This window comes from Dasypus novemcinctus, chromosome 18 (assembly GCF_030445035.2).
Source record: "Dasypus novemcinctus isolate mDasNov1 chromosome 18, mDasNov1.1.hap2, whole genome shotgun sequence".
NCBI classification, from domain to species: domain Eukaryota; kingdom Metazoa; phylum Chordata; class Mammalia; order Cingulata; family Dasypodidae; genus Dasypus; species Dasypus novemcinctus.
In genome coordinates this window covers 80,124,817-80,145,007 of record NC_080690.1, presented here as the reverse complement: position 1 = coordinate 80,145,007, position 20,191 = coordinate 80,124,817, and the positions used below count along the sequence as shown (strand labels likewise).

At 49.2% G+C, this 20,191-nt stretch overlaps 1 protein-coding gene across 1 annotated transcript in view; it reads left to right on the top strand.

The window, feature by feature from the left end:
• Positions 1-20,191, top strand: part of PTPRH (protein tyrosine phosphatase receptor type H) — a 37,074-nt gene that overhangs the window by 12,107 nt on the left and 4,776 nt on the right. Inside the window, 11 exon segments of the mRNA XM_058279176.2 lie at positions 669-935; positions 2,261-2,341; positions 2,344-2,526; positions 11,384-11,650; positions 13,065-13,331; positions 14,449-14,715; positions 15,030-15,296; positions 15,970-16,269; positions 16,583-16,849; positions 18,802-18,880; positions 18,993-19,040. Coding sequence (XP_058135159.1) covers positions 669-935; positions 2,261-2,341; positions 2,344-2,526; positions 11,384-11,650; positions 13,065-13,331; positions 14,449-14,715; positions 15,030-15,296; positions 15,970-16,269; positions 16,583-16,849; positions 18,802-18,880; positions 18,993-19,040 — 2,293 coding nt within the window.

Genomic DNA, 20,191 nt, shown 5'->3' with positions numbered 1-20,191 from the left:
GATAGACAAACTGTGGTCTATTCACATGATGAAATATTATGCAGCTGTAGGAAGAAATGAAGTTGTAAAGCATATGACAACACGAATGAACCTTAGGACATTATGTTGATCGAAGCCAGCCAGACACAAAAGGACAAATACTGTATGATTGCATTACTATGACCCACATACGTTGTGTAACATATCGTATGATTAAAAAAAAATTTATAGGTATCCAGTACATTTAGTTGAGAAATATATAGTTTTTTTAAACTGTGTTTTCTTTTTAGTTTTTAATTATTTATATTTTCAATTATTAAATATACAAAATAAAGTTTAAAAAAAACAGGGGAGATTAAATTTAATATATTTTATTTAAATCAATATAACCAACACAGTGTAAATTCAACAGGTAATCAATATTTTAAAGTATCAAAGAGGCAGTTTACATTCTTTATTTCCTACCAATTCTTCATGACGTGGTGTATGTGTTACACGTGGGCACGTCTCACTCTGGACAACCCCACTTCACGGGCTCCGTGGCCACACGTGGTGGCTCGTGGCTACCACATTGGATGACGCAGGTCTAGGCCATCGAGCCCACACGTACTGGGCCCAGAAGTTGAGAAAGGGCTGGAAAATCTGAACCAGAATGCAAAACTCATGTTCTCTGTCTCCCCTATTTCCAGCCCCCAACCCAGTCAGACACCTGGCGGTGGAGAGTCGGACCAACAGCTCCATCACGCTGAGCTGGGCGGCCCCCGAGGGCCCAGGGCCGGGCAACTACACCTACTGGGCCCAGTGCACAGGGCAGGGGGGCCGAAACGAGACCCGAAACACGACAGACACCAGAGTCACCGTGGACGGACTTGCGCCCGGGACCTCGTACCAGTTTGAGGTGTGGGCAGAGAAGGACGGAGCCTCGAGCCCCAGGGAGCCTCTCAACGCATCCACAGGTGAGGGGCCGCCACCCGCTTGCCCTTTCCTTCCCTTTTTAAGGGACGTGGTGGTGGTTGGGAACCAGCTGAGAGCCTGGCAGGTCTCTAGTCCACGCCTCCTCGGGTTCCGCTGAGCCAGGCACCCCCTGAGCTCCCAGGAGAGACGCGCCCCCTGGGGCCGCTGGCTCAGGAGATGCACAACAGGTGCCCACGGGCCCCCAGCCTCCGAGGTGGGGCAGGGTCTAGGGCTCCTGGAATCTAGCCCATAATACTAGGGAACGCGTCTCCTTAGCGACCAGGGCTGCCTCAGGGCCAGGCCTGTGCCCTGAGCTCTGGGGGGGTGGCGTGGGCGCCGTGGAAACGGCCTCTCCTCCCCCTTGCAACAAGCCACGGTCTTGAGGAGGGAGGCCCAGAGCGTCCCCCCTTCTGGAGGCGAGGGCCGTGGACCAGCAGCTCCCGCCGTACCTGGGGCCTGTTGGGAACGAGGAGCCTCAGGCCCCTGCCCAGCAGATCTGCCTTAACTGAGGCCCCCGGTCAGGTGGATGCACGAGAAAGGTCCAGAAGCCCAGGGCCAGAGGGCGTGGTCCAATAGAGGCAACGTAAGGCACTTTTATTTTATTTATTTAGTTTTATTTTATACATATCAGGCATTGAAGCTGGCCCTTTTTACCTGAGAAGCAGGCTGCCCAACCACTGAGCTACACCTGCTCTGCTACATATGTAATTTTAAATACTTTGGTAACCACACACAAAAAAGCAAAACCAACAGGAGATATTCGTTTTAATACATATATTTTAAATCAATATGTCCAAAATATTATCAATTCATAGGTTTTTTCTGTTCTTTTTTTTTTTTTTTTTTTTTTTTTTGAGGTATTGGACATGGGGATTAAATCTGGGCCTTGGATTTGAGAAGCCAGAGCTCTACCACTGAGCCACATTGTCCTAGACTTGTATTGTTATTTCTTGTTTCTTTGCTTGTTGCTTTTTGGTTTTGTTTTGTTTTTGGCAGGCACTGGGGACTAAGGCCAGGACTTCCCGTGTGGGAAGGAGGTATTCAACTGGCTGAGCCACATCTGCTCCAAATCAGTTTCTAAAGTGTCATTCTTTATTTCCTATGAATTCTTCATGACTTGGTGTATGTGTTACACGTGGGCACGTCTCACTCTGGACAACCCCACTTCACGGGCTCCGTGGCCACACGTGGTGGCTCGTGGCTGCCATATTGGATGGCGCAGGTCTAGGCCATCGAGCCCACACCTACTGGGCCCAGAAGTTGAGAAAGGACTAGAAAATCTGAACCAGAAACCAAAACTCATGTCCCCTGTCGCCCCTATTTCCAGCCCCCAACCCAGTCAGACACCTGGCGGTGGAGAGTCGGACCAACAGCTCCATCACGCTGAGCTGGGCGGCCCCCGAGGGCCCAGGCCGGGCAACTACACCTACTGGGCCCAGTGCACAGGGCAGGGGGGCCGAAACGAGACCCGAAACACGACAGACACCAGAGTCACCGTGGACGGACTTGCGCCCGGGACCTCGTACCAGTTTGAGGTGTGGGCAGAGAAGGACGGAGCCTCGAGCCCCAGGGAGCCTCTCAACGCATCCACAGGTGAGGGGCGGCCACCGCGTCCCCTTTCCTTCCCTTTTTAAGGGACGTGGTGGTTGGGAACCAGCTGAGAGCCTGGCAGGTCTCTGGTCCACGCCTCCTCGGGCTCCGCTGAGCCAGGCACCCCTGAGCTCCCAGGAGAGACGCGCCCCCTGCGGCCGCTGGCTCAGGAGATGGAGGATAAAATGTCTATGGCACCTCCAGCTTCTGACATGGGGATGGCAGGCTCTAGGGCTCCCCGTAATCTAACCCATCATACTAGGGAGTATCTCTCCTTAGCAACCGGGGCAGTTTCATGGCAAGGGCCTGTACCCTGAGCTGTTTGGAATGTGGAGACTGCCTCTCCTCCCCTGTCCACATGTTTCCTGGTTTGAGGAGGGAGGCCCAGACCATCCTACCTTCTCCACGTTTATTCCATGGATCACCAGCACTTGCTTTCCTCGGGCCTGTCAGCAATGAGGAAACTCAGGCCCCTGCCCAGATATGCCTTTATGGAGGCCCCCAGTGAGTGATATGCACCTGAAAGTTCCAGAAGCCGGGGGTAGACCAGAGGGCTCCAATAGTAACCACTCGTATTGTGAGCCACTCGTGTAATTTTAAATTCTCTGGCTGCCACATTAAAAAGATACAGGGGGAAGTGGATTTGGCCCAACGGATAGGGCATCCTCCTACCACATGGGAGGTCCGCGGTTCAAACCCAGGGCCTCCTTGACCCGTGTGGAGCTGGCCCATGCACAGTGCTGATGTGCACAAGGCCCATGCACAGTGCTGATGTGCCATGCCACGCAGGGGTGTCCCCTGGGTAGGGGAGCCCCACGCACACGGAGTGCACCCCATAAGGAGAGCTGCCCAGCATGAAAAGAGCGCAGCCTGCCCAGGAGTCGCACCGCACACACGGAGAGCAGACACAGCAAGATGAGACAACAAAAAAGAGACACAGATTCCGGGTGCCACTGACACAAACGGACACAGAAGAACACACAGCAAATGGACACAGAGAGCAGACAACTGGGGGGGTGGAGAGGGGAGAGAAAAAAAACAGATACAGGGACGTCCAAGATTTCCAGGAAGATGGTGCACTGGAATGACACGGAACTGTCTTCTCCAGCAAAATAGCTAGAGGGCTGGCTGGAACAGCCTCGAAGTAGATCTTCTAGGGTTTAGGACACCAGGAGAAAGCTGGACACTGTTCAAAGGAGAGAGGGACAAAGGAGGGAAATCGCAGCAACAGAACTGTGAGTTGACACCAGCAGCTGCTGCGGCCCGGTACCATCCTGCACAGCAAAGACAACGCAGAATTCTCAGGCCTCTGGGCCTGTGACTACAGACCAAGGGGGCTCCGAGGATCTACCACCCCAGGAAAGGGAGAGAGAGGGGCACAGCCTAAGGAAGCCTAAGGCTGACTCAGCTTCTAACTCACAAATTTATTCAGCTGTGACCCAGGAGCCCTTCCAGGCCAGGGGGGGCCACATCGTTTGTCTTGGGAGCTGGCAAGGGGCTAAAGAGATCTCTCCCTCCCAATCTCCTCTCCTAACAAGGACTGATCGTTGAGGACTCAGAGGGGCGTGGGAATAGTTCTGACTGGGGTAAAGGGTGGGGGCTGCCGGAGAAGGCTGGAGAACTGTCTCAGAGAAAGTTTGAATTACAAGGCGTACAGCCTCCAGGGAGAAAACTCTGGCACCTCTGTAGCCTCCCCCCAAGGCCCTAGGAAGTGTCGGTACAACCAGTTACTCGTTCCAGTGCAGGAAAATCCTAGCAATCCAGGTCGAGCCGAGAATCCAAGAGCAGTGGAAATACACAGCCTCCTGCCACTAAATCCCTACAAAACATAACGCAATTGAGCATGTGAGTAAACTACATCCTAATCAGAAGCCTAGGTAGCAACAAAAATTATGAGCCACACTAAGAAAATGGAAGACATGGCCCAAGAAAAGGAAAGTATCAAAGCCCCGGAAGACAGGCAGAATCTGAGAGCCCTCATCAACGAGGTGCACACAAATTTCCAAAGTCAGATTAATGAGTTGAAAGACAATATGGTCAAAGAGGTAAATGACATCAAGAAGACACTGAGTGGCACAAAGAAGAATTTATAATCCTGAACAGAAAAGTAACAGGGCTCATGGGAATCAAAGACATGTTAGGTGAGATCAAAAACACATTTGAGGCACACAAGAGCAGACTCGAAATGATAGAAGAAAGAGTAAGTGATACCAAAGACAGAACAGCTAAAATTGAAGATAGAAAAGAATGGAAAAACTTGAGCAGGGGCTCAGAGAGTTGAAAGACAACACAAAAGGCAACAACATACATGTCATGGGGGTTCCAGAAGGAGAAGAGAAGAACAAAGGGGCAGAAAGAGGATCTGAGGAAGTCATAGCTGAAAGTTTCCCAACTCTCACAAAAGAAATGAACTTACATGTGCAAGAAGCACACGGTAGCCCAATCAGCATAAATGCGAATAGACCTACTCCAAGACACATATTACTCACAATGTCAAATGTCGAAGAGAAAGAGAAAATTCTCAGAGCAGCAAGGGAGAAGCAAACCATCCCATACAAGGGGCATCCAGTAAGACTTAGTGCCGATTTCTCTTCAGAAACCATGGAGGTGAGAAGACAGTGGTATGATACAATTAGGATGCTGAAAGAGAAAACCTGGCAGCCGAGAAATCTTTATCCAGCAAAATTGTCCTTCACATATGAAGGTGAATATAAAATATTCACAAACAAACAGAAACTAAGAGAGTTTGCAAAAAAGAATCCACCTTTGTGGAAAATATTAAAGGAAGTCTTAGAACCTTCAAGAAAAAGACTGAAGAGACAGGCTTGGAGAAGAGTATAGAATAAAGAATACCAAAAGAGTAAAAAGACAGATATATGGCATATCAAAACCAAAGAATAAAATGGAGGGCGTAAATAGTACATTTACAGTAATATCATTGAATGTGAATGGATTAAACTCATCAATCAGGAGATGCAGGCTGACAGAATGGATAAAAAAAACATGAGCCATTCATATGGTGCTTACAAGAAACTCACCTTAGACCCAGACATACAAAGTGGCTGAAAGTGAGAGATTGTAAAAAGATACTCCATGCAAATAGTAACCAGAAAAGAGCAGGGGTAGCTATTTAAATATCAGACAAAACAGACTTGAAGTGCAAAAAATGTTATAAGAGATATAGAAGGTCATTATATATTAATAAAAGGGACAATCCACCAGGAAGATATAACAGTTATAAATATTTATGCACCTAACCAGGGTGCCCAGGATACACGAGACAAACTCTGGGAAAACTATAGGCAGAAACAGACATCTCTACAATAATCACTGGAGACTTCAACACCCCACTCATATCATTAGATGGAACCACTAGACAGAAGATCAACAAGGAAACAGAACTTGAACAATATGATAAACGATTTAGACTTAACAGACATATACAGAACACTGCCTCCAAACTCAGCGGGTTATACGTTCTTCTCAAGTGCCCATGGATCTTTTTCCAGGATAGACCACATGTTAGGGGCACAATGCAGCTCTCAATTAATATAAAAAGATTGAAATTATACAAAGCACCTCAGATCATAATGGAATGAAACTGGAAATCAAGAATAGATGGGAAAAATTAAATAAAAAAATGTGTGGAGGCTGAACAACACACTCCTAAATAATCAGTGGGTCAAATAAGAAATTGCAAGTGAAATCAGTAACTATATTGAGACAAATTAAAACGAGAACACTAACGGGGCAGGGAAGAGGATGTGGCTCAAGCAATTGGACACCTGTCTACCATATAGGAGGTCCAGAGTTTGATGTCCAGGGCCTCCTGGTGAAGGCGAGCTGGCCTGTGTGGCAACCTGGCCCATGCAGAGAACTGGTGCAGCAAAACGATGCAAGGAAAAGAGACAAAGAGAAGAGATAATAAGAGACACGGCAATCCAGGAACTGAGGTGGGTGCAAGAGATTGATTGCCTCTCTCCCACTCCAGAAGGTCCCAGGATCCGTTTCCAGAGTTGCCTAATAAGAATACAAGCAGACACAGAAGAACACACAGTGAATGGCCACAGAGAGCAGACAATGGAGGGAGGGGGGAGAAATTAATAAATAAATCTTTAAAGGAACACTTATGGGATATAGCAAAGGCAGTCTTGAGAGGGAAATTTATAGCCCGAAATGCTTATATTAAAAAAGAAGAAAGAGGGAAGTGGACTTGGCTCAATGGATAGCGCATCTGCCTTCCACACGGGAGGTTCACGGTTCAAGCCCAGAGCCTCCTGAACCATGTGGAGCTGGCCCAAACGCAGTGCTGATGCTTGTAGGGAGTGCTGTGCCATGCAGGGGTGTCCCCCGTGTAGGGGAGCCCCACGCACAAGGAGTGTGCCCTGTAAGGAGAGCCTCCCAGTGCGAAAGAAGGTTCAGCCTGTCCAGGAGTTGCGCGGCACACACGGATAGCTGACGCAGCAAGATGACGCAACAAAAAGAGACACAGACACAAGAATAGAAGTGGACACAGAAAAACACACAGTGAATGGACACAAAGAACGGACAACAGGGGCGGGGCGGGGCAGGGCGGGGAAAGGGAGAGAAGTAAATAAAAAATAAATCTTAAAAAAAAAAAAAGAAGAGCTAAACTCAAAATTTAACTGACCTACTAAAGAAACTAGAAAAAGAACAGCAAACCAATCCCAAAGCAAGCAGAATGCAAAAAATAATAAAGATCAGGGCAGAAATAAATGAAATTGAGAACAAAAAAACAATAGAGAAAAATCAACAAAACCAAAAGCTTGTTCTTTGAGAAGATCAATAAAATTGACAAACTGCTAGCTAGACTAACAAAGAAAAAAAGAGAGAAGATGTAATTAAATACAGTCAGAAATGAACGGGGGGAGATTACAACTGACCCCACAGAAATAAAAAGAATAATAAGAGGATATTAGGAGAAACTGTATGCCAACAAGCTAGACAACCTAGATGAAATGGCACAAATTCCTAGAAATACACAACCAACCTACACTGATGCTACAAGAAATACAAGAACCTGAGCAACCAATCATATTTAAGGAGATCGAATCCATCATCAAAAATCTCCCAATAAAGAAAAGTCCAGGACCAGATGGCTCCACAAGTTAATTCTATCAAGCATTTCAAAAAGAACTAACACCAATCCTGTTTAAGCTCTTCCAAAAAATTGAAGAGGAGGGAAAATGACCCAACACATTTTATGAAGCCAACATCACCCTAAAACCAAAGCCAGGTAAAGATACAAGAAGGAAAGAAAAATACAGAACAATCTCTCTAGTGAACATAGATGCAAAAATTCTCAAAAATATTCTTGCAAATTGAATCCAACAACATATCAAAAGACTTACACATCATGACCAAGTTGGATTTATTCCTGGTATGCAAGATTGGTTCAACATAAAATCAACATAATTCACCACATTAAGAAATTGAAGGAAAAAAAACACATGATCATCTCAATTGATGCAGAAAAGGCATTCAACAAAATCCAGCATCCTTTTTTGATAAACACACTTCAAAAAATAGGAATAGAAGGAAAATTCCTCAATATGATAAAGGCATATATGGAAAATCCCCAGGCAACGTCATACCCAATGGGGAGAGGTTGGGAGGTTTCCCTCTAAGATCAAGAACAAGACAGAGAAGCAGACTTGGCCCAGTGGTTAGGGTGTCCGTCTACCACACGGGAGGTCCAAGGTTCAAACCCTGGGCCTCCTTGACCCGTGTGGAGCTGGCCATGCGCAGTGCTGATGCGCACAAGGAGTGCCCTGCCACGCTGGGGTGTCTCCTACGTAGGGGAGCCCCACATGTAAGGAGTGCGCTCCGTAAGGAGAGCCGCCCAGTGGGAAAGTGCAGCCTGCCCAGGAATGGTGCAGCACACATGGAGAGCTGACACAGCAAGATGATGCAACAAAAAGAAATACAGATTCCTGTGCCGCTGACAACAGACGCAGACAAAGAAGAAGATGCAGCAAATAGACACAGAGAACAGACAACCAGGGCGGGGAGGGAAGGGGAGATAAATAAATGAAATAAATAAATCTTTAAGAAAAAAAAAAAAGAACAAGACAAAGATCCCCAATGTCACCATTATTATACAATATTGTACTGGACTAGATGTTCTAGCTTGGGCAATTAGACTAGAAAAAAAATTAAAGGTATCCAAGAAGGAAAAGAGGAAGTAAAACTCCCCTGTTTGCAGAGGATATGATCCTGTACTTAGAAAATCCTGAAGTATCCACGACAAAGCTACTTGAGCTCATAAATGAGTTCAGCAAAGTAGCAGGATACAGGATCAAAACACAAAAATCAGTAATGTTTTAGTATACTAGTACTGAACAATCTGAGGAGGAAATCAGGGGGAAAATTCCATTTTTAATAGCAACAAAAGACTCAAATACCTAGGAATTAATTTAACCAAAGAAGTACAGAACTTATATGCAGAAAACTACAAAACAATGCTAAAAGAAATTTAGAAAGACCTAAACAAGTGGAAAGACATTCTGTGTTCATAGATTGGAAGAGTAAATATCGTGAAGATGTCAATCTTACCCAAACTGATTTATAGACTCAATGCAATATCAATCAAAATCCCAACAGCTTCCTTTACAGAAGTAGAAAAGGCAATTACCAAATTCATTTGGAAGGGAAAGTGCACCCGAATAGCCAAAAGCATTGTAAAAAAGAAGAGCGACATGGGAGGAATTGCACTGCCTGACCTTGAAACATATTGCAAAGCTTCAGTGGTTATAACAGCATGGCACTGGCATAAAGATAGACTCATGGATCAGTGGAAGAGAACTGAAAACCCAGAAATAAAGCATCACCTTTAGAGTCAACTGGTTTTTGACGAATCTATGAAGTTCATATTAACGGGACAGAACATTCTCTTCAACAAATGGTGCTGGCATTACTGGATATCTGTTGCCAGAAGAATGAAAGAGACCCCTATCTCACTCCCTACACAAGAATCAACTCAAAATGGATAAAAGAACTAAATATAAATGCCAGGACCATAAAACCTCTAGAAGAAAATGTAGGGAAACATCTTCAAGACCTTGTAGTAGGTAGTGGATTCTTAGACCTTACAAAGCATGCACAACTAAAGAAAAATAGATGAATGGGATCTCCTCAAAATTAAACACTTTTGTACCTCACAGGACTTTGTCAAAAGGGTGGAAAGTCAACTGACTCAATGCAAGAAAATATTTGGGAATCATATATCTGATAAGGGTTTAATATCCAAGATATATAAAGAAATGTTTATATCAACAATAAACATTAACAATGAAAAGACAAAAGAGGCGGCAGACTTGGCCCAGTGGTTAGGGCGTCCATCCATCACATGGGAGGTCCACGGTTCAAACCCCGGGCCTCCTTGGCCCATGTGGAGCTGGCCCATGTGCAGTGCTGATGTGTGCAGGGAGTGCCCTGCCATGCAGGGGTGTCCCCCGCATAGGGGAGCCCCACGTGCAAGGAGTGCACCCCATAAGGAGAGCCGCCCAGCGCGAAAGAAAGTGCAACCTGCCCAGGAATGGCACCACACACACAGAGAGCTGACACAAGAAGATTATGCAACAAAAAGAAACACAGATTCCCGTGCTGCTGACAACAACAGAAGTGGACAAAGAAGACGCAACAAATAGACACAGAGAAAGAAGGGGAGAGAAACAAATAAATAAATACATCTTAAAAAAAAAAGACAAATGATCCAATTAAAAAACGGGCAGAAGACTTGAACAGACATTTGTCCAAAGAAGAAACACAAATGGCAAAAAAACACACATATGACGAAATGTTCAGCATCACTAATGATTAGGGAAATGCAAACCAAAACTACAAAGAAATATCATTTCACACCTATCAAAATGGTCACTATTAAAAAGAGAGAACTACAAGTGTTGGAGAGGATGTGGAGAGATAGGAACACTTATTCACTGTTGGTGGGAATGCAGAATGGGACAGCCACAGTGGAGGACTGTTTGGCAGTTTCTAAAGAAGCTGAATATAGACTTGCGACGTGACCTGGCAATACCACTACTGGGTGTATACCCAGAAGAACTGTGAGCAGTGACACAAATGGACATCTGCACATGGATGTTCATAGAGACATTATTCACAATGGCCAAAAGTTGGAAACACCCCAGGTGTCCATCAACCAATGAATGGATAGACAAACTGTGGTCTATTCACGTGATGGATATTATGCAGCTGTAGGAAGAAATGAAGTTGTAAAGCATATGACAACACGAATGAACCTTAGGACATTATGTTGATCGAAGCAAGCCAGACACAAGAGGACAAATACTGTATGATTGCATTACTATGACCCAAATACATTGTGTAACGTATCGTATGATTAAAAAAAATTTTATAGGTTGTATCCAGTACATTTAGTTGAGAAATGTATGTTTTTTAAGCTGTGTTTTCTTTTTAGTTTTTAATTATTTATATTTTCAATTATTAAATGTACAAAATAAAGTTTAAAAAAAACAGGGGAGATTAAATTTAATATATTTTATTTAAATCAATATAACCAACACAGTGTAAATTCAACAGGTAATCAATATTTTAAAGTATCAAAGAGGCAGTTTACATTCTTTATTTCCTACCAATTCTTCATGACGTGGTGTATGTGTTACACGTGGGCACGTCTCACTCTGGACAACCCCACTTCACATGCTCCGTGGCCACACGTGGTAGCTTGTGGCTGCCATATTGGAAGACACAGGTCTAGGCCATCGAGCCCACACACACTGGACCCAGAAGTTGAGAAAGGGCTGGAAAATCTGAACCAGAAACCAAAACTCATGTCCTCTGTCTCCCCTATTTCCAGCCCCCAACCCAGTCAGACACCTGGCGGTGGAGAGTCGGACCAACAGCTCCATCACGCTGAGCTGGGCGGCCCCCGAGGGCCCAGGGCCGGGCAACTACACCTATTGGGCCCAGTGCACAGGGCAGGGGGGCCGAAACGAGACCCGAAACACGACAGACACCAGAGTCACCGTGGACGGACTTGAGCCCGGGACCTCGTACCAGTTTGAGGTGTGGGCAGAGAAGGACGGAGACTTGAGCCCCAGGGAGTCTCTCAACGCATCCACAGGTGAGGGGCGGCCACCGTGTCCCCTTTCCTTCCCTTTTTAAGGGACGTGGTGGTGGTGGTTGGGAACCAGCTGAGAGCCTGGCAGGTCTCTGGTCCACGCCTCCTCGGGTTCCGCTGAGCCAGGCACCCCCTGAGCTCCCAGGAGAGACGTGCCCCCTGGGGCCGCTGGCTCAGGAGATGCACAACAGGTGCCCACGGGCCCCCAGCCTCCGAGGTGGGGCAGGGTCTAGGGCTCCTGGAATCTAGCCCATAATACTAGGGAACGCGTCTCCTTAGCAACCAGGGCTGCCTCAGGGCCAGGCCCGTGCCCTGAGATCTGGGGGGTGGCGTGGGCGCCGTGGAAACGGCCTCTCCTCCCCCTTGCAACAAGCCACGGTCTTGAGGAGGGAGGCCCAGAGCGTCCCCCCTTCTGGAGGCGAGGGCCGTGGACCAGCAGCTCCCGGCGTACTTGGGGCCTGTTGGGAACGAGGAGCCTCAGGCCCCTGCCCAGCAGATCTGCCTTAACTGAGGCCCCCGGTCAGGTGGATGCACGAGAAAGGTCCAGAAGCCCAGGGCTAGAGGGCGTGGTCCAATAGAGGCAACGTAAGGCACACATGTGATTTTATTTTATTTTATTTTTTGTTTTAATATGTTTTAATATATTTTAATTTATTTAATTTATGATTTTAATTTTTAAAAATGTCTATTATTCTATTCTATAATATTATTCTACCTCACCTCGCCTCACCCTACCCCACCCCATGGAATCCAGGATCTTGTGTGAAGCAGGCTGCTCACTACTGAGCTACGCCTGCCCTGCTACATATATAATTGTATTTGGCAGCCACATTAAAAAAACAGAACAAAACTGGGGAGATTAATTTTAATGTATTTGAGTTAAATCAATATGTCTAAAATATTACCAGTTCAAAAGGTAATCAAATTTTTTTTAGGTATTGGGGTAGGGATTAAACTCAGACCTCATATGTGAGAAGCCAGAGCTCCACCATTGAGGCACATCAGCTCCCCAGAGTTTTTTTTCTTCCATTTGTTTGCTTTTTGTTTTGTTTTGCTCTGTTTTTAGCAGGCACTATGGACCAAACCACAAACATCCCATGTGGGAAGGAGGCGCTCAACTGCTTGAGCCACATCTGCTCTCAATCTTTACCTTTAAAGTATCAAAGAGGCAGTCTACATTCTTTATTTCCTATGAATTCTTCATGACTTGGTGTATAAGTTACACGTGGGCACGTCTCACTCTGGACAACCCCACTTCACGGGCTCCGTGGCCACACGTGGTGGCTCGTGGCTGCCATATTGGATGACGCAGGTCTAGGCCATGGAGCCCACACCTACTGGGCCCAGAAGTTGAGAAAGGGCTGGAAAATCTGAACCAGAATGCAAAACTCATGTCCTCTGTCTCCCCTATTTCCAGCCCCCAACCCAGTCAGACACCTGACGGTGGAGAGTCGGACCAACAGCTCCATCACGCTGAGCTGGGCGGCCCCCGAGGGCCCAGGGCCGGGCAACTACACCTACTGGGCCCAGTGCACAGGGCAGGGGGGCCGAAACGAGACCCGAAACACGACAGACACCAGAGTCACCGTGGACGGACTTGAGCCCGGGACCTCGTACCAGTTTGAGGTGTGGGCAGAGAAGGACGGAGCCTCGAGCCCCAGGGAGCCTCTCAACGCATCCACAGGTGAGGGGCGGCCACCACGTCCCCTTTCCTTCCCTTTTTAAGGGACGTGGTGGTGGTGGTTGGGAACCAGCTGAGAGCCTGGCAGGTCTCTGGTCCACGCCTCCTCGGGCTCCGCTGAGCCAGGCACCCCCTGAGCTCCCAGGAAAGACGCGCCCCCTGGGGCCGCTGGCTCAGGAGATGCACAACAGGTGCCCACGGGCCCCCAGCCTCCGAGGTGGGGCAGGGTCTAGGGCTCCTGGAATCTAGCCCATAATACTAGGGAACGCGTCTCCTTAGCGACCAGGGCTGCCTCAGGGCCAGGCCTGTGCCCTGAGCTCTGGGGGGGTGGCGTGGGCGCCGTGGAAACGGCCTCTCCTCCCCCTTGCAACAAGCCACGGTCCTGAGGAGGGAGGCCCAGAGCGTCCCCCCTTCTGGAGGCGAGGGCCGTGGACCAGCAGCTCCCGCCGTACCTGGGGCCTGTTGGGAACGAGGAGCCTCAGGCCCCTGCTCAGAAGATCTGCCTTAACTGAGGCCCCCGGTCAGGTGGATGCACGAGAAAGGTCCAGAAGCCCAGGGCCAGAGGGCGTGGTCCAATAGAGGCAACGTAAGGCACACATGTGATTTTATTTTATTTTTGTTGTTATTATAATTTTTATTTTTAAATTATTTTTTTTATGAGGTACTAGGGATTGAACCTGGGACCTTGTATGTGCCCAGTAGGGGCTCAACCCCTCACTGACCTACACCTGCTCTACTTCATTTGTAATTTAAAATTTTCTGGCAGCCACATTAAATCAGAAAAAGGGGGATTCATTTTAATATATTTTATTTAAATCAATGTATCCAAAAATTATAAATTCAACAGGTAATCAATAGTAAAGTATTAAAGACCATTTACATTCTTTATTTCCTATGAATTCTTCATGATTTGGTGTATAAGTTACACGTGGGCACGTCTCACTTTGGACAACCCCACTTCACGGGCTCCGTGGCCACACGTGGTGGCTTGTGGCTACCATATTGGAAGATGCAGGTCTAGGCCATGGAGCCCACACCTACTGGGCCCAGAAGTTGAGAATGGGCTGGAAAATATGAACCAGAATGCAAAACTCATGTTCTCTGTCGCCCCTATTTTCAGCCCCCAACCCAGTCAGACACCTGGCGGTGGAGAGTCGGACCAACAGCTCCATCACGCTGAGCTGGACGGCCCCCGAGGGCCCAGGGCCGGGCAACTACACCTACTGGGCCCAGTGCACAGGGCAGGGGGGCCGAAACGAGACCCGAAACACGACAGACACCAGAGTCACCGTGGACGGACTTGCGCCCGGGACCTCGTACCAGTTTGAGGTGTGGGCAGAGAAGGACGGAGCCTCGAGCCCCAGGGAGCCTCTCAACGCATCCACAGGTGAGAACCTTCAGGGCCCACTTCCTATTTTGGTGAGAGGTTCAGCCCTTCTGGGCTCTGTCCTCTGCGTCTTTAAGCTGTGTAACAGGACCCGTGTCCCAGGTGCGTCGCAGCCACACCTGGGGCCCGGCGCTGCCTGGAGGAGAGCATGACTGGAAGCCTCCTGGCCCTGAGCGTGCGGCTGCAGGAGCCCAGTCCTCTCCAGGTCCCACTGCCGCAAGTGTTTCTTAATAAGCGGAGCTGCCCGGGGACAGAGCAGCACACTCCGCTCGGGGACTGGGACGTGGAAACCCTGACGCTGAGGTGTCTGTCAGTTCCCAATGCAGTGACAAGTCTCAAGATGCAGAACCAAACTAACAGCTCCATCACCTTGAGGTGGACAGCTCCGCCGGGCCCTGACCATCCACCCTACACCTATGAGGTCCAGTGGTCGGGGGATGGCCCCGTGAAAGAGAACCGAAGCACCGCTGTGACTGGGATCACAGTGGACCACCTGCAGGCTGGGAGCCAGTACAACTTCACTGTCTGGGCTGAGAGGAATGGGATCCGCAGTGCCGACCGGAATCTCACTGGGGCTACAGGTGAGGTACAGTCCAGTTCCAGAGGGGAAGGAAATGCGGGGGGTGTTGGCAGCCTCCTTGAAATGAACAGTGCTCAGGTGACACCGCCTGGTCTCGATGGGCATCAGGCTTATAGGTCCAGTTCCAGGCGTGTCTTTTCTCATAGCCAGGGCTGTTCACAGAGAGGGGTTGTCTCTTTGGCCTTTGGGAGATGGGATCTTTGGGTCCTGGGAGAGCCCCTCGGGATACAAAAAAAGTCATGAGCCGGACACTAACCAGCAGCTTGTCACAGTGAATTAGGTGACTCAAGAGGGTTCCCTGCCTCTCAGTCCATGCCTGGGGGGTTCCCAGGCACGAGAGGAACCACAGTTACCCCATGGCCAGGGCTGGGCTCTTTAACCCTTGGCCACTGGGACTAAGAGCAATCAAGGTGGCAGCTCTGTCTAGAAACTTGGAGTGTCCGAAAGTGAACAAGGGCCCTGTCCTGGGCTGACTGCGGGAGGGAGAATGTGTAGAGGGGCGGATGGGACCCAGGGCTGTCCCTGGGGGGTGGGAAGGGCGAGGGTTTCCTGGTCCCCCCACCGGGCCGTGGGGTTCTGGCTGCTCGGCACGCAGAGCCATGGATGACTGGGCAGCTCAGCTCTGCTTCGAAGGGAGGCAGTCGGCAGTGAGAGCTCTGACCCACACTTCTCAGTTCCCAACAAGGTCACAGATCTGAAGAATGAAACTCAGACCAACAGCTCAGTCACCCTGACGTGGACCCCCCCTCAAGGCCCCCCCTCTCAGTTCTACGTGTACCAAGTCCAGTGGGCCGGAGGGCCACAATCCCTGCGGGAACAAAATCCCCAAGGAGCCCAGGCCAATCAGACAGATAAGACCAATGCGACTCGGTATGTGGTGAAGGCCCTCGAACCCGGGACTCTGTACAACTTCAGCGTGTGGGCAGAGAAGAACAACGTGTCCAGCCCCACTCAGAGCCTCCAGGCAGCCACAGGTGAAAGGGCCCCCTCTACTTCCTGAACGGGGCTTAGAGCAGACCTGAGGGCAGGAGTTGAATGGACTACAAATCCCATCAGGTCATGGGGCAATGACCCTTTGAGTTACAGTGATACAGAGCCCAAGGTATCATGGGAGTTGTAGTTTAAGGGATGCCATTTGTGACCATTTGGGGAGGCTAGCAAATAGGTGAAGACGAGCTATTTCGGTTTCGGGGAGGAAGGGATGGGCTTTTTCTCAGAGAATGGGCATGACGGGTGGGGTGGGGGTGGAATGGCCCTTCACTGACTCCTCCTGTTCCTCCTGCCCAGTTCCAGACTCCGTCACCATCATCTCCTGTGTCAGCATCTCGGGGGGCTACGGGGTCATCCTGACCTGGTCCTGCCCCCAGGGAGGCTACGAGTCCTTCACGTTGGAGGTGGACGGTCGGCAGGAGACCCACAACCGGTCATCGTGTGGGAGTGGTGTGTCTGTGTCAGGTCTCCAGCCCGCGCAGTCCTACCTGGCCACCCTCAGGACCGTGTCGGGCGGGGTCATGGCCCCCTCTGCCTCTGTGACCTGCTACACCGAGAGTGCAGGTGAGCGGAACCCCGCAGGGAGGCAGCAGTGGTGAGCGCTCGCCAAGCCCCCCAGGCCTGTGGTGAGAGAGTCTCGCCCTAGGAATGGGGTCCTTTTTTGTTTCTTTTTCTTGTTGTTGCTGTTTTTTCATCATTTTATTGAGATACAAGTCACATGATATACCACTCACCCACTCAAAGTGAAAAACGCATTGGCTTTTAGTATAGGCACAGGGTTGTGCATCCAACACCACAAGCAATTTTAGAACGTTTTCATTTCTCCACAAAGAAACTCCACTTTTCTTAGCATCGCCCCCTAATCCTTCCATCCCCCAAGCTCTAGGCAGCCACTAGTCTACTTTCTGTCTCTATAGATGTTCCTATTCTGCATATTTCATGAAAAGGGGATCATACAATACATGATCCTCTGAAACTGGCTTCTTTCACTCAGCATAACGTTTCAAGGTTCCTGCACGTTGCAGCGTGGGTCAGCGCTTTGTTCCTTTTTGTGGCTGAATACTATTCTATTGCCTGGCTATAACTTGTCTTGTTTATCCATTGGCCAGCTGATGGACATTTGTTTCCACCTTCTGGCTCTTGTGGATAGAGCTGCTATGAACATTCCTGCACAAGTTTTTGGGTGAACGCATGTTTTCACTTCTCTTGGATGTATACCCAGGAGCAGAGTTGCTAGATCATATAGAAACATAGGTTTAACTATTTGAGGAATTGCCCAGACTGTTTTCCAAAGTGGTTGCACCATTTTATATTTGGCAACAGGATAACTTGAAGAACTTTGAGCCTCACACTCAGGGAGGTTCTGATTATGTACCATTACTGTGGCCTAGCCAATCCTTGGGACAATCTCTTACTTTCTAGATATGAGGGTCCCTTATAAAATTAGGTCTTCAATTTGGCAAGGCAATGATAAGTAGGTGCTTCTCCAAACCAGACTCTACTGGATCCCATTCGAGGGGTGTCTCTTTAGCAAAGGGGAGGATTTGGACAGAGCCTCTAGTCCAGTTCTGTGGCCCTCCAGATCCATGAGGCCCTCCAGCCTCCCCACCCACCCAGATTGTGTAAAGCCCTGCTAGGACCTGTGGACAAGCAGGCTCACCCAGGGCTGTTGAGAACCTGCAGCCTGGCACCAGCTGGCCAGTGGAGATGAGGCATTGGCTGGAGTTTACCCCACACCAGGCTTCTGAGGACAGATCCTGGGAGAACTGTCCCCATCAGAGCCACCAGACCTCCGAAGGCCCCATCCCCTCCCAAACAGGACCCCTGAGAAGACAAGGTCTCAGATCTAGGCAGGGCGCCACTGGCATCCAGTGGGTGGAGGCCAGGGAAGCTTTCAGCATCCTGCAGTGCACAGAACAGTCCTGTCTGCAAATGAGCAGCCCAGAAGGCCAGACGTGCTGAGGCTGAGAAGCTCTTCTCTGGTTGAGAAACCACTGCCTGGCACGGAGGGCTTCCTGTCCTTCACGGTGGAATAAATAACTGCCATGTCCCGTGCGCTGTCCGAGGTGCTGAAACAGCAGTCCTGTCCACAACACACAAGGCTGCACGTGCCCGTGGCCCTCTGGACATTTGGGGACAGACGACTCTTTGCCGTGTGCACCATCCCTGGCCTCCCCCCACCCCCGATGCCAGTAACACTCTCCCTTTGGTTGTGACAACCCACAGTGTTCCCAGACATTGCCCAGTGTCCCCTCGGGGGGGAGGGGGGGGAAGAGGGAGCTGACTCGCCCCAGCCGAGAAACACTGCCCTGGATCAAAGAAGAGATTGCTCTTCAGCACCCAGGTCCCTGGGAGATGCCTTTGAGCCGGGCTCCTGGAGAACAGGAAGGCGAAGACGACAGTTTGGGCGGGAGGTGATCTAGCACTGGTCCCGCTAGCGGTTTTGGTAGAGCATGGAGACAAGAACCCAGCAGGTAAGACCTGCACTAATGGCTCCCGATGCCTTCTGCCCCCAGGAGTGATTGCCGGGGCCATAGTCGGGGTCCTCCTCTTTCTCGCCTTGGTGGCCGTGCTGATCTTCTTCCTGAAGAGAAGGTGAAACTCAGGGAGTGAAGGACTGCCCGGGGTGGAGGTGGGGAATGGTGAGGATTCCTGGGTGCAGCCTCACTCCCTCAGCCTTTCATCCCTCTTGATGTCCCTTTCCCAGGAAAAGGAAGAGCCAGGAGAAAGTAGCCTTCAGGGATCTGGTCGTCAGGTGAGCAGAAGGTTTTGTGGACCCCCCAGAGGAACCACTGTTGGGTCAGGCCAGCGGATGTTTGCTGGTCAGTCGATTGGTCAGAGGCCAGGACAGTGAGTCCACCTGGAAGGGATGCATGCATTCTGCAGATGGGACCAGTGACTTGGGGTCACCCCTGGTCCCAGTGCCGAGACATTCATGCGCTCAACAAATATTAGATGAGCGTCAGGTATGCATCAGGCACCATTCTGTGTGCTGAGGAAATATTGGGAAATTAAAACAAGATTCTTGCCCTCATGCTCTCAGATTCTAGTGCAAGAGAATGTTCAAAAACAGGCTGGGTAATAAAGAAGGTGGCACACTTGGAGGCAGAGCAGGAATCAGGGGTAGGATAAGGTGGGGGGATAAAATGTTTAGATAGGATGTCCAGGCAGAGACTTACTAAGAAGATGACTTTTGAAGAAAATGAGGGAAGGAGCCATGTGGATAGGTTGGGAAACGGCACTGCAGGCAGAGGCCGTGCTTGGTGTGCTTAGTGAATGTGGAGCACTGCTGGGCCTGAGCAAGGCCGATGGAGGGAGAGGAGTGGAAAATGAAGGTATGGCTTTATTCTGAGATGGGAGATGATGTTGGAAGGTTTTGGAACAGACCAGTGACACCATCTAACACATCTAAGAGGCAAAGGCATCAGTGTAGGGAGACCAGGGCAGAAGTTTATATTAATCCAGGCAAGGGGCGATTGTGTCTTGGACGAGAAGATAGTAAGAGGTGGAGATGGTTGGAAGTGGTCAGATTCTGGGTACATTTTGCAGGATGACACAATAGGATCTGTCCAAAGAATGGACATGTGCTGTGAGATTCAGAGAGGGCTCACGGGGGATTCCAAGGATTTTGGCCTGAGCAGGTGGACAGCTGGAGTCCCCACGCCTTGATACAGCAGGACTTTGGGGGGACGGATTTTGGGACAAGTATCAGGAGCTCTGTTGCAGACACGTTAAATTTCAGATGCTTATTAGGCATCCAAGTGGAGAATTGAATGGACAGTTGGATAAATAGTTTTGAGGCTCAGAAGAAACTTTGCACAGACGTCTTCATCCCTCTCCCTCCTCTTTCATAATTGATCAATAATCAAATCTCTGTGAGAAAGATCACCGTGGGATTGGTAGAGA